This window comes from Tachyglossus aculeatus, chromosome 1, assembly GCF_015852505.1.
Source record: "Tachyglossus aculeatus isolate mTacAcu1 chromosome 1, mTacAcu1.pri, whole genome shotgun sequence".
NCBI lineage: Eukaryota > Metazoa > Chordata > Mammalia > Monotremata > Tachyglossidae > Tachyglossus > Tachyglossus aculeatus.
Genome location: NC_052066.1, coordinates 102,701,755 through 102,714,259, shown reverse-complemented (window position 1 = coordinate 102,714,259; position 12,505 = coordinate 102,701,755). Strand labels below are relative to the sequence as shown.

The 12,505-nt window shown below is 43.5% G+C and overlaps 1 protein-coding gene across 3 annotated transcripts in view; it reads left to right on the top strand.

Annotated features, from left to right (window-relative positions):
* Positions 1 to 12,505, top strand: part of HLTF (helicase like transcription factor) — a 57,533-nt gene that overhangs the window by 13,491 nt on the left and 31,537 nt on the right. For all 3 annotated transcript variants that reach the window (XM_038751683.1, XM_038751769.1, XM_038751606.1), the window contains exons 2-5: positions 6,265 to 6,472; positions 7,741 to 7,907; positions 10,800 to 10,933; positions 11,471 to 11,568. In XM_038751683.1, coding sequence (XP_038607611.1) covers positions 6,265 to 6,472; positions 7,741 to 7,907; positions 10,800 to 10,933; positions 11,471 to 11,568 — 607 coding nt within the window. The remainder of the gene's footprint in view (positions 1 to 6,264; positions 6,473 to 7,740; positions 7,908 to 10,799; positions 10,934 to 11,470; positions 11,569 to 12,505) is intronic.

The following is a 12,505-nucleotide window of genomic DNA, read 5'->3' as shown; positions in this document are numbered from 1 at the left end:
TTTTTTATGGTATTTGCTAAGGACTTACTATGTGCCAGGCAATTTACTGAGTGCAGGGTTAAATACATGCTAGTCAGGTTGGCCACAGACCCTGTCCCAAATAGGGCTCAGTCTTAATACCCATTTTACAGATGAGGTAACTGAGGCAAAGAAAAATTAAGTGACTTGCCTAAGGTAACACAGCAGACTTGTGGGGGCTGAGCTGGGATTAGAACCCAGACCCGAGCTCTGTCCACTGGGTTAATTCCAAGCTTCTAGTACAGTGCACTGTGCAAATGAATACTGATACCATTACAACTAAGATGGAGTTCATTAGATTCGGTAAGAAGGAATTCATTAGTGACATTGGGGAGAGTGTTCTCAAATCGTAAACTCTTCCACCATATTGTAAGCTCTTCAGGGGTGGAATCTTACCTCTCTCCTGTCAGCGCGACTTAGTGGAAAGAGCATGAGCTTTGGAGTCAGAGGTCATGGGTTCAAATCCTGGCTCTGCCACTTAGCTGTGTGACTTTGGACAAGTCACTTAACTTCTCTGTGGCTCAGTGACCTCATCTGTAAAATGGGGAGTAAGACTGGGAGCCCCACGTGGGACAACCTGATCACCTTGTCACCTCCCCAGTGCTTAGAACAGTGCTTTGCACATAGTAAGCGCTTAATAAATGCCATTATTATTTTTCCAATTCGAAGTACAGTGCTGTTCACAGAGTCACCACTCAATATACATTAAGTGCTAAGGTACAGTGCTTTTCACAGAATAATCACTCAATAGATACATTGATTGCCTAGGGTGAAGAGGGCAGAAACCAGACTGGGGAGTGTGGGCAGGAATGGGAGGGAGTGGGAGTTGGGCAATAGCTGGCCAATGCAATGGGATCTAGAGAAGTTTCTTTCTTTTTTTTCTTTGTTTTTAGGATTGGGGAAACATGGGTGTGCTTGAAGGGGGAGGGGGGAGAAGAGCCATTAGAAAGTGGGTGATTAAAGATGGCAGTCAGGGAAGGAAGAAGAGTGGGTGCAAGTGTGTCTTGAAAGTGGGAAGAGATGGTGGTAGAGAGAGTAGATCTTGGAAGCTTGTTGGGAATCTCAGAATGATCTAGTGGAAGTAGCTCAGGCCTGGGGAGTCAGAAGACCAGGGTTATAATTCTGGCTCCACCACTTGCCTGCCATACATCTTTGGGCAAGTCTTTTTAGGTCCTTGGTCCTCAGTTCCTCATCTGTAAAATGGGGATTCAGTATTAGGTCTCCCCCCTGTTCTCCCCATACACTGTGAGTCTCATGAGACAGGAACTGGTCTGCTTGTATGGTCTATAATTGAGAAGCAGCATAGCCTAGTGGAAAGAGCACGGGCCTGGGAATCAGAGGACCTGGTTTCTGGCTCTGCCACTTGTTCTGCTGTGTGACCTTGGGCGAGTTAATTTACTTCTCTGTATCTCCTTTGCCTCATCTGTAAAATGGGGATTAACATTGTGAGCCCCATGTGGTATATGGACTTTGTCCAACCTGATTAGCTTATATATACCCCAGCGCTTAGTACAGAGCCTGGCACATAGTGATTGACACATAGCATTAAAAAAATTCCTTTTGAGAGATTCATTCATTCAATCAATCATATTTATTAAGCGCTTACTGTGTGCGAGCACTGTACTGAGTGCTTGGGAGAGTTTTCCTGAGTGCTCCTTGCTCATTTGGGCCCTGCCTTCCTGTATCTAATGACAGTCTGAGGAGTGGGAAGGAAGTGAACTCTTAAACTTTCTCAGACATTACACTAATACTCCTTCTTAAAAGGGTGGGTTATAGAGGTGTGGCTATCCTGGTTACTATGTGTGGAACTGTCTCCTATTTCTGCCAGGGGAATGCATAATTATTTTGTATTTGAGTGACACAGGGTCCACTCTACACAGGTAAAAGGCAAGTGAAGCCAGGCTGCCATTGATATGCTGTTGTCACAAAACTAAAAACTGGCACTTCTAATGTGTAATTCAATATTGATGAATCAAAATACAGAGGAAGCATCAAATATTATCACTCAAAAAAGCACATGAAAAGGGATTAATTAGGTGGTAAATTATTATTATTACTGTCATTAAGTCCCGTCGAGTAGTTTCCGATTCATAGCGACTCCATAAATAGACGTTCTCCAGAATGTCCTGCCCTCTGCTGTAATCTGCAACCTTTCTAATTTAATCCCAGTAATTGCGAAGCAGCTTGTCTCAGTGGAAAGAGCCCAGGCTGGGGAGCCAGAAGTCATGGGTTCTAATCCTGGCTCCGCCACTTGCCTGCTGTGTGACTTTGGGCAAGCCCACTTCACTTGCCAGAAGGGGGTCAGATTAACGAACTATAGTGAGCTTCTTGGTAAAGTGAAAAGGGCAAACTCCAAAGCCAGGGGGTCTAGAAGAGAATTGGTAGAGCTAGTAGAGATAGTGAATTTTCTAAAGCTTGTTCAAGCTATACATGTTTTTTTGAATTATTAAAGTTTTTTTAGAGCAATACAAGTTGTGTAATTTTGGTGAGATTTCAAAGGGTTTGTGTTGCGCCTCAAACTATTAATTTCAAGTTCAGAGACTCTAAAGTGCCTCCATTGAATCTCTACCATAATGGAAACTTGAACGATCATAGATTGTTCCTTCTTTGTTGGGCTGTTTCTGCATATATCTGAGATTGGAATGGAAAATATTACTTACCTGTCTTATCTTGAAAGGCTGAATGGAAATCTGGGGCTGTCTGGGATTAACACTTCAATCCATAGTATTTAGTGAGTGCCTTCTGTAGGCAGAGGAGTGTACTAAGCTCTGTTGCATTATATTCTCCCAAAGGCTTAGTATAGTGCTCTGCAAAAGTGATGGTTCATTCTCAGTGGAAAGAACATGGGCTTTGGAATCAGAGGTCATGGGTTCAAACCCCGGCTCTACCAGTTGTCAGCTGTGTGACTTTGGGCAAGTCACTTAACTTCTCTGTGCCTCAGTTATCTCATCTGTAAAATGGGGATTAAGACTGTGAGTCCCCCGTGGGACAACCTGATCACCTTGTAACCTCCCCAGCACTTAGAACAGTGCTTTGCACATAGTAAGCGCTTAATAAATGCCATCATCATTTATTGTTATTTTCTGGGCCTCAGTTGCCTCATCTGTAAAATGGGGTTTAAAAGTGTGAGCCCCATGTGGGACATCCCCATTACCTTGTACCCCCCCAGTGCTTAGAATAGTGCTTGGCACATAGTGCTTAATAAAGGCCACTATTGTTATTATTATTGTCGTTTGTTAAGCAGGTGCTCTGTACTGAGCACTGAATTAATTCCTTGAACAAGACCTCAAGTTTAAAGGGACAAGGTGAATTTTTATCTCCTTTCATCACTTTGAGTTACAAAGCAATGAGCATTGTCAGATTAGGTGGCAGAAGAGGTGATACTAGATTGACTCCTGGAGAAACTGGACTTTACCCCAAACCTCCCAACTTTATGGACCCAGAGACATCAATGGAAAACTTTTTCATGGAAAACCATTCATTTTTGAAAAAACTAAATAACTATTAATTACTGAAGATTCCCAGACTGCCCTAGTCCAGAAAATACCGCACTAGTTCATTGATCTTATGATCTAAACAACAGCAAAAGAGTTCCCCTACTTTATCCCCTCTGTTGCTTCCTACAAAACACACAGGCATTTTCCTAGGTAAAATGTGTTCAAATAAAGCTTGCTTTCCCTTGTTTTTCCCCTTCATCCTGTCAGGTGGTCTTCCTCTCTTCAGGCTAGATTGTAAAGGTCTTGATTGTCTCTACCAACTCTATTGCATTGTATTATCCTTTCTACTTGTTTTGTTGTCCGTCTCCCCCTTATGAGTCCATTGTTGGGTAGGGACCGTCTCTGTATGTTGCCAGTTTCTATTTCCCAAGCACTTAGTACAGTGCTCTGCACATAGTAAGCGCTCAGTAAATACGATTGAATGAATGAATGAGAGTACAATATAACAGTAAACAGATTCCCTGCCTGTGTGGCAGTGATGTAAACAGGCCATGTGGCAAGTGTGGCCATGATGTAAATTGAGGGGGAGACTCTGGGTTACATGCACAAAGGCTTCAGTTTTGCCAACAAAAGTAGTATGGTCAACCGGGACAAGAGATGGAGGAGGGAGTTTCGGGGAGAGTTAAAGATCCAAAATAATTGGTGCGGGCAGTGGGCATGGGAAACAGAGTGTTTGTTGTCTAGGGTTAGAGAAGAGGGCAGTTATAGCACATAAGGGTGGACTGAAGCAGCCAAAGGCAACCTAGTGTTTGGATTTCCCCCAACAACTCCGGCACAATTGTAGAGCGGAGGAAGGGAATCATGGCGGTAATCCAGGGCTGGGGATTAGCGATATGTGTCGACAGAGGCAGGAGAATGAGGGAGTTTAGTTTGGCATTGAGGGAGTGGATTTGTGCATCATGATTGAGGGATTTGTGTAGGGAGTCTCAGTGCTGCATGATGGCCAGGAATAAATGGAGGGAGTCTAAGGATTAAAGGTCTCTGGGGAGGAAAGGAGTGATTTGCTCTTTTTGGGCAGGGAATGTGTCTACCAACTCTGTTGGATTATACTCTCCCAAGAGTTTAGTTCAGTGCTCTGTTCACAGTAAATGCTCCACAGATACCATTGTTTGATTGCTTTTGCAGTGGGCAAGTTGTGGGAGAGAAGGCAGGCTTGGAGGTTGCACTCAGAGGGGCATTTCGGAGTTGGGAGGTTAGAAATTGCCCAGTTACTAAATATGATGAGTGCCAGTATGCGTCCAAGTTGGTGAGTAGGCGAGGTGGGGAGGAGCAGGAGATCAGTTGAGTTGAGGAGTGAAAGGAAGCAGGTGACTTGGGTGGGGAGGAGAAGTGTCATCCTGAGCTTCCACACGGATGCGGAAGTCCTCAAGGATTGTGAAAGAGGGAAGGAAGGTGAGAAAGTCATCCAGATTTGACTGTCAGAAACGTGGACATGGGACCATAGGGTGACTGCAGCAATAATCCAAATGGATGGTAGAGGCAGCCATTCAAAGGATTTAGATGAAGAGAAGGTGAGGGATCAGGGTAGGAGCCTATGAAAGTAGAACCTAAGGACAAGAAGCAGAACAACAACTCCATTCATTCAGTCGTATTTAGTGAGCACTTACTATGTGCAGAGCACTGTACTAAGTGCTTGGGAAGTACAAGTTGGCAACATATAGATGGTCCGTACCCAACAATGGGCTGACAGTCTAGAATGGGGAGACAGACACCAAAACAAAACATGTGGACAGGTGTCAAGTCGTCAGAACAAACAGAAATAAAGCTAGGTGTACATCATTAACAAAATAAATAGAATAGTAAATATGTACAGGTAAAATAAATAAATAGTCTCCCCTTATTCCCATGAGTCAGAAGTGGAACCCTGAGACAAGCCCCCTTCCGGATAGAGCAGCAGTGGAGACGGTGCCTTCTGGAGCTGGGTTCTAATCCCGGCTCCGCCGCTTGTCTGCTGTGTGACTTTGGGCAAGTCACTTCACTTTTCTGTGCCTCAGTGACCTCATCTGTGAAACGGCAATTAAGATTGCGAGCCCCATGTGGGACAGGGACTGTGTCCAACCTGATTACCTTGTATCTACCCCAGCGCTTAGTACAGTGCCTGGCACATAGCACTGAACAAATACCACTATTATTATTATTATGGAGTTAGGTCCTGGTGACAGCAAGCCGAAGCAGTGACTGGATTCATTCATTCAGTTGTATTTATCAAGCGTTTATTGTGTGCAAATAACAGTACTGGGCACTTGGGAGAGTACATGAAGGGGTGTGTGTTGATCGAGCAGAGATAGGGTGGGAGGGGTGGCCCAGGTGAAATCCTGAAATTCCTGGTCCCTTGCGTAGCTGCACGGGTCCTTTGGTCCTGTGGGAGTGCAGCTTTCCAGGCTCTGGGTCTCACAGGTGCGATGCTGGAGGAAAATGTGGGGTGGGTGGAAGGAGGGAACGCTCTGTGGTTCTAACTTGCTTTCTTCTGGGGGTGGATAGTCTGTTACAGTTCGCCATCGCAAGTTCGTTCAATAATTCCTTCATCCGTCAGCTTGTGTGCAGATTCACCTGTCCTCACTCAGTGTTTTAGAGGATGATCACTGCAAATGTTGAAAGAGTATATTTTGTTTCTGTTTCTTAAATTCTTAATTTTAAATTTCTTAAATTGGCTCAGTTAATAGTTATTTGACCTGAGAGATGCGAAGTGGAAGTACCTTGAGTGTTTTATGTAAGGTAATGGTTTATTAAATCTTTTATTTTGTTATAGAGATTCTCTTTGGAAGTACCTGCAGTCCGTGCAGTATGGAGTCCATGGAAGCTTTTCCCACTATTCCTATCCAAATTTGTTTTCTACTTTTGATGCCGAAGACATCATGCCTCCAGATGACTTTATAACAGGAGATGAAGATATAGATTCAGTTCTGTTTGGAACTTTGCGAGGCTTTGTAGTTGGATTGCGCTATTACTCAGGGGTGGTAAGTAGACTGTAGATACTGAAATGTGATCCCTTGGATAATGATATCCAGCTGTGCAAATATGGGAAGGATTTCAAAATATTCAAAAAAATTAAATCTAAAAAAAAATTTTGATTGAACTTGTCAAAATTTGTTCCCCTCCTTCCTACTCAGAGGCTTCAAGAGGCCCCAGAAGTTGTAGAGACAGTCCTTAATGGATTGCTCACTGTGGAAGACTGTCTAAAGGGATAGGTGCAAATAATTCTTAACTGCTTTGCAGAGTTAGCTCAACAGAAGCAGCATGACATAGTGGATAGGCCTGGGAGTGAGAAGGTTATGTGTTCTAATCCCAGCTCTGCCACTTGTCTGCTGGGTGACCTTGGGCAAGTTACTTCATTTCTCTGTGCCTGTTATCTCATCTGTAAAGTGGGGATTGAAACTTTGAGCCCCACGTGGGACAGGGACTGTGTCCAACCCAATTTGCTTGTATCCACCCCAGTGCTTAGTACAGTGCTTGGCACATCGTAAACGCTTAACAAATTCCATAGTTATTATTAGTAGTAGTAAAGGTTAATGATAAACCTTAACAAAAGAAAGTAACAAAAAGTCTGGTTTTCAGTCACTAAAGCAGGAGTAATTGAAACTGAAAATGCATCACCGTATACTGGTATGTGTATATCTTGTACTTTTGAACAGTTTACAGAGAGTACTAGAGATAGGATACAAACACAAGATGAAGAGGGAGCCATCAGTGTCTTCTTATTTTAGAGCGGCCATCAATATTATCATGGCTTTACACGCTGAAAGCTTAAAATAAATTAGGCCAACTCAGGGAACAGGCAAATAAAACTCCTAATTGAATTGAAAATAGGATCAGTAACTTAGTTTACTGAATCACTGTAGCCTGCACCCTAAGAAAAAGTGTATCTTTGAGCGGTCATTTATCGGTAGCAGTTTTTTGGGGTGTTCTTAAATAGTATTTAAGTGCTTACTATGTGTCATTTAAGCACTGGGGCAGATACTAGTTCAGTCATTCAATCATATTTATTGAGCACTTACTGTGTGCAAAGCACTGTACTAAGCACTTGGAAGAGTACTGTACAACAACAGGCACAGTCCCTGCCCATAACAAACTCAGTCTAGAGTCTGGTTAGGCAGGTTGGACACGGTCCCTGTCCCGCATGGGGGTCACAGTCTAAGTTCCTATCCATTTTCCATTTTAAGCCTCGGTGATTTTTTTTTTATGAAGCAAATATTTGACATCTGTGCTTTCACCGTATTTTTATTAGGTTAACAATAATGAAATGGTCGCACTTCAGAGAGAGCCCAATAATCCATACGATAAGAATGCAGTGAAGGTGAACAATGTGAATGGCAACCAGGTGGGCCATATTAAGAAAGAACTTGCAGCCCCTCTGGCTTACATCATGGACAACAAACTGGCCCAGGTGGAAGGGTAAGAAATGGAAATATTTGTTTTTAAAAATTTTACTCCCCAAGTCACTTGTTCCTGTGTAGCTAAAGGCATGTCAAGAGGGAACTGTTCAGTGCCGTGCCACACTTCTGAGCTCTTGGTGAGTTTTAAGAATTTGGTACCTAATCATGATTTAGAAAGAGCTTACTTCCAGTTGGTTTTCTCCCTGGTGTCGAGGCAAGTCAATCCATTTCCCTCTACCTTGTAAAATAGGAGTGGCTGGCTCTTGGGGGGCTTGTTTTGGGACTTCTCACCTTAGAATGTTCTTGGAGTCATGCCAGAACATATGTGCAGCCTACATACTTGTATCTTGAGTATTTTGAATAACACTTTACAAAATGTTATTCTGAACATTCATTTAGGTTTCTTTAGTTGCCAAGCCATCCATTTCAAAAATTGGCCACACTCCGTGGGAATGTAATCAGTTGTGCATTATGCTGATCAAGTTAAAAGTGAAAGGTAGCCCATTTCTCATTGGTTGCTAAGGAAGTGGGATATTTCTGTTTCTTAGGCGGCACAGGTACCTGATAAATCTATCAATGGTGTTTATTGAATGCTTACTGTGTGCAGAGCACTGTATTAAGCACTTGGGAAAGTACAGTATAAAAGAGTTGGTAGGCACATTCCCTTCTCACAAGGAACTTAATCAGGAATCAGCGGCAGAGTCGTTATTCCTTCCACCCTACTGATGGATGCCCTGTACTCAGCCTTGTCTGGGTGGGTTACTTCCCACTCCTATGCCTAGAGCAGATTTGCAACACTCGAATAAGCTAGAGGGACCGTGTTCCCTGTCAGCAGTTGGGCCGTCTTAGGAGTCTTGCAGTTCCAGACGACTGAAGGGGTTCGTAGGTACTATTGGAAAGCCTCGTGACGAGGAGAGTCCTCTCTCTATAGGGGACATCACCTGGTTCCTATGGGCAGGATAGGAAGCCAGCCTAGGGATGCTGGAGCTGGTGGGAAGGTTCCAGAAGACAGAATACGAAGGGAAGTGATCAGCCAGAAAGACTTCCCGAAGTTTGGCTTCTGGTCTGGGTACAGGACGAGTCAATTCTTGAAGCTGTGGTTGAGCCCATGTCCGTTAATCAATCAGTCGTGTTTATGGAGCGATTAAATGACTTGACCTTTTAGACTGTGAGCCCACTGTTGGGTAGGGACTGTCTCTCTATGTTGCCAACTTGTACTTCCCAAGCGCTTAGTACAGTGCTCTGCACACAGTAAGCGCTCAATAAATACGATTGATGATGATGATGATGATGATGATGAAGGGCGTAGTCAGTCAGTTGTATTTATTGAGCATTTACTGGCTGCAGAGCACTGTACTGCAGCATGAGCCTGGGATCCAGAAGGTCATGGGTTCTAATTCCAGATCCCCTCCTTGTCTGCTGTGTGACCTTGGGCAAGTCACTTCATTTCTCTGGGCCTCAGTGACCTCATCTGTAAAGTGGGGATTGAGACTGTGATCCCCACGGGACTGTGTCCAACCTGAGTTACTTGTATCCACCCCAGCACTTAGTACAGTGCCTGGCACATAATAAGTGCTTAACAAATACCATAATAATAATAATTACTATTATTATTATTATTATTTCATTATAACGATACAACACACATTCCCTGCACCCAACTAGCTCTAGATGGGGAGACGGACTTTAATACAAATAAATAAATTATGGATATGTACATAAGCGCTCTACCAGATCAGCTGAAAAATACAGGATAGGTGTGTTCCCTTGCCAGTGTAGACACGGCCATTTGTTCATGTGTTTGTATCTTACAGTCTCTCCTTTCCCTGCTCTTAGTATTGTGCTTCACTCATATAATACAAAGAAGTATTAAGCCTGACTAGAATGTTTATGATAGCCAGGGACTGCATGTATTTGGTTCTGCTTGTCCTAGCCCTTGCAAGATAAAGTGGAAAATCAGAGGATGATAATAGAATATCCTCACTTTGCTCCCCTGCATAATTGAGTGCCTTCCTTAAATTGTATATAATACAGACAAACCCCTGGCTGAATGGGGAAGAAAAATTCCAGCATATCCTGTTTCTTAAGAATTGTAACGGTCCTGGAAACTGGTAATTTGGATACAGTTGAACCCTGTGTGCCACAATTTTGTTTGCTTGCGCTGGTGGGACTGGGAGGTAGTGTTATGGCTTCCTTCTTGGATGAAACCTTGGGAGTTTGGCAACTGATGCACTGGGGTTTGGTGATCCGGCCCACCTCCTCCCTACCCTGTGACATCTCCATACGTGCAAGACTTTTGGGCTCAAACCTAGCTCCCCTAAAGTAGGTCATATTTAGGTTTGTGAAAGTAAAATTGGGCCCATCCCCCTTTCTGCTGATGAGGGGAACAATGCAGGGAAGAGGAAGGCAAGGTTGGCGTTCCTGTGGGTTGCTGGGAATTGTGAATCTAGGAAGGGTACAGGCATTTCTGAGCCCGTATCCCATACTTTTCGGGAAATCACCATTCTCTCTCCCGTCTGCCATCTGGGCCATATCTGCCTAGAATTTGGGGAGTGCCTTGGGGGCCACCATGTCCACAGTGGGACATGGGAGGCAAGGATAAGGTGGTATGGTAAAACCTGTCAATCATTGTCTAGTAGAAGCAATGTCAGCATTCCTATTTTGAGGTTGAGGGCAGAATTAATAGCTTGGGCTTCCCAAACCATTTGCTGCGTCTCTGAGCCCAGCCTCTGGATGGGGTTGTTAGATGCTACTTCGCTAAATGAGTCTTTTTACTAAAAAAATGAACTAGGGGACAAACCTGACTTCCTGGAATTTGTGTGACAATTTCCTGGTGTTCCCACAGTGGGTTCTCTTGGGAAAATATGATGGAAAAACAAAACATGAACAACTCTTTAATTTTCTTATGTAGGGTTGTCCCTTACGGAGCAAACAACTCCTTTACTATTCCTGTTCAAATGAGTTTTTGGGGAAAAGAAGAAAATAGACAAGCCGTTCTGGATCAGTTGAAGAAACACGGATTTAAATTGGGTCCTCCTCCAAAAAGTAAGCTCAAGACTTGTGTATTTTGTAATTGAAATTAAATAACTTTTTTGTTTTCTGTTACCCAGGCCAAAAATTTCAGGGTTAGTGCCCAAAGTGTGACTCTTTCATAAACCACCATTTCTTCCAGAGTAATTTTTTGCCTTTCTGTACTATGACAGGCATGTCAGGTTAGAGATCATGCTAATGGTTCTCTGTTTAAGCTCTGGGCTTCGGTATTGAAAGTCTCCCTAAGGGTATGTGTGAAACGTAAACCTCTTCTTTGTTGAATTTAAGTAAGCGGCACCAGCCTTTAGGGAATCTAAAAGGTAATTGTTTGCTTGGAATTTTGCCTGTGTAACTTGGAAAGATTTTGAGATCCCACATTTTAGGTAAGAAGGAACGGGTTAGGGTTAAGTTCCGGGATGAATTGTGACTATGCCTTGAAGATGTGGGGCTCATCAGGTGAATGAAGATTTTGTGCTCGATTATATTTGGTGGAAAGATTAATTGCATTGCCATTTGGTGATTTTCATCCTTTCCCTTTTTTGTGAAATCTAGGTTCAGGATTCAGTTTTGAAAGTAGTTGGAATTCAGAGAGAGCTGGCCCAAGCTATAGTGCACCACTTCATGCTGCTGTGCAAATGACAACTGAACAGGTTGGCTGTTTTCTTTCTCTCTCTTGTTTTTTTCCTCTTGAAAGTTGAGTCGGTCAGCCCTTGCAGTAATTTATTTTATTTTTATTCACAAAGTGATCTCCAGCATGTACCGTAGGAGTTCTGGATAAATTTTTCCATCACTGATATTGAACTCGGTTCTTAGCTGGTCCAACATTCCTCTAAAGTACTGGTAACGCCAGGGCCATGGGTGTGTGGCTGTTTATGGTTTGTTTGTCGTATGCATGAAGAGCATCCACTATATTAAACTTCCTCATTGCAGATTGACATTCCAGGGAAGCTCCAATAATTTTTCACCATCACTTTTGGCTTTTCCATATTTGCAAGTGCTCCATCTCCATGTCGTAATTTTCCAAAGATGGCTAAATAGGCCTTGCTTGATGATCGCTTTGGTTTCTGTATCCAAATGTCTTCAGGGCTTATCCTGTTCTCAGATCAAGCTCTCCCCAGGTGCTCTCCAGTGTACTTTTTCTCCTCCCCATCCTATCTCTACTAGTTTCCGTTAGTTGTCTCACAAGTCAGGCCCTTCGGTGTTGTCATATGGAAGAGAGAGCTAAGTTTTAGGGTTTAGGGAACAGAACCAGATAAACAGCTGCCTTCACCCCCATCCCCTACTTGAGGCTGAGGCTGAGAGCTGCCGGTCTGGTCTGGAGGCAGACCTCTGATCCAACAGTTCTGCAGCATTAGTGGGAGAGTAGGGATCCCTCATATGCAGGGTCTAGGGCAATTACCTATTGGTCATGGGTTCAAATTCCGGATCTGCCGCTTGTCAACTATGTGACTTAGGGCAAATCACTTCACTTCTCTGCGCCTCAGTTCCCTCGTCTGTAAAATGGGGATTGTTATGAGGAGGAGTAGATTTAGGAGGGAAGAGGAGGTGTTTGGTTTTATTCATTCATTCAATCATACCCATTCAATT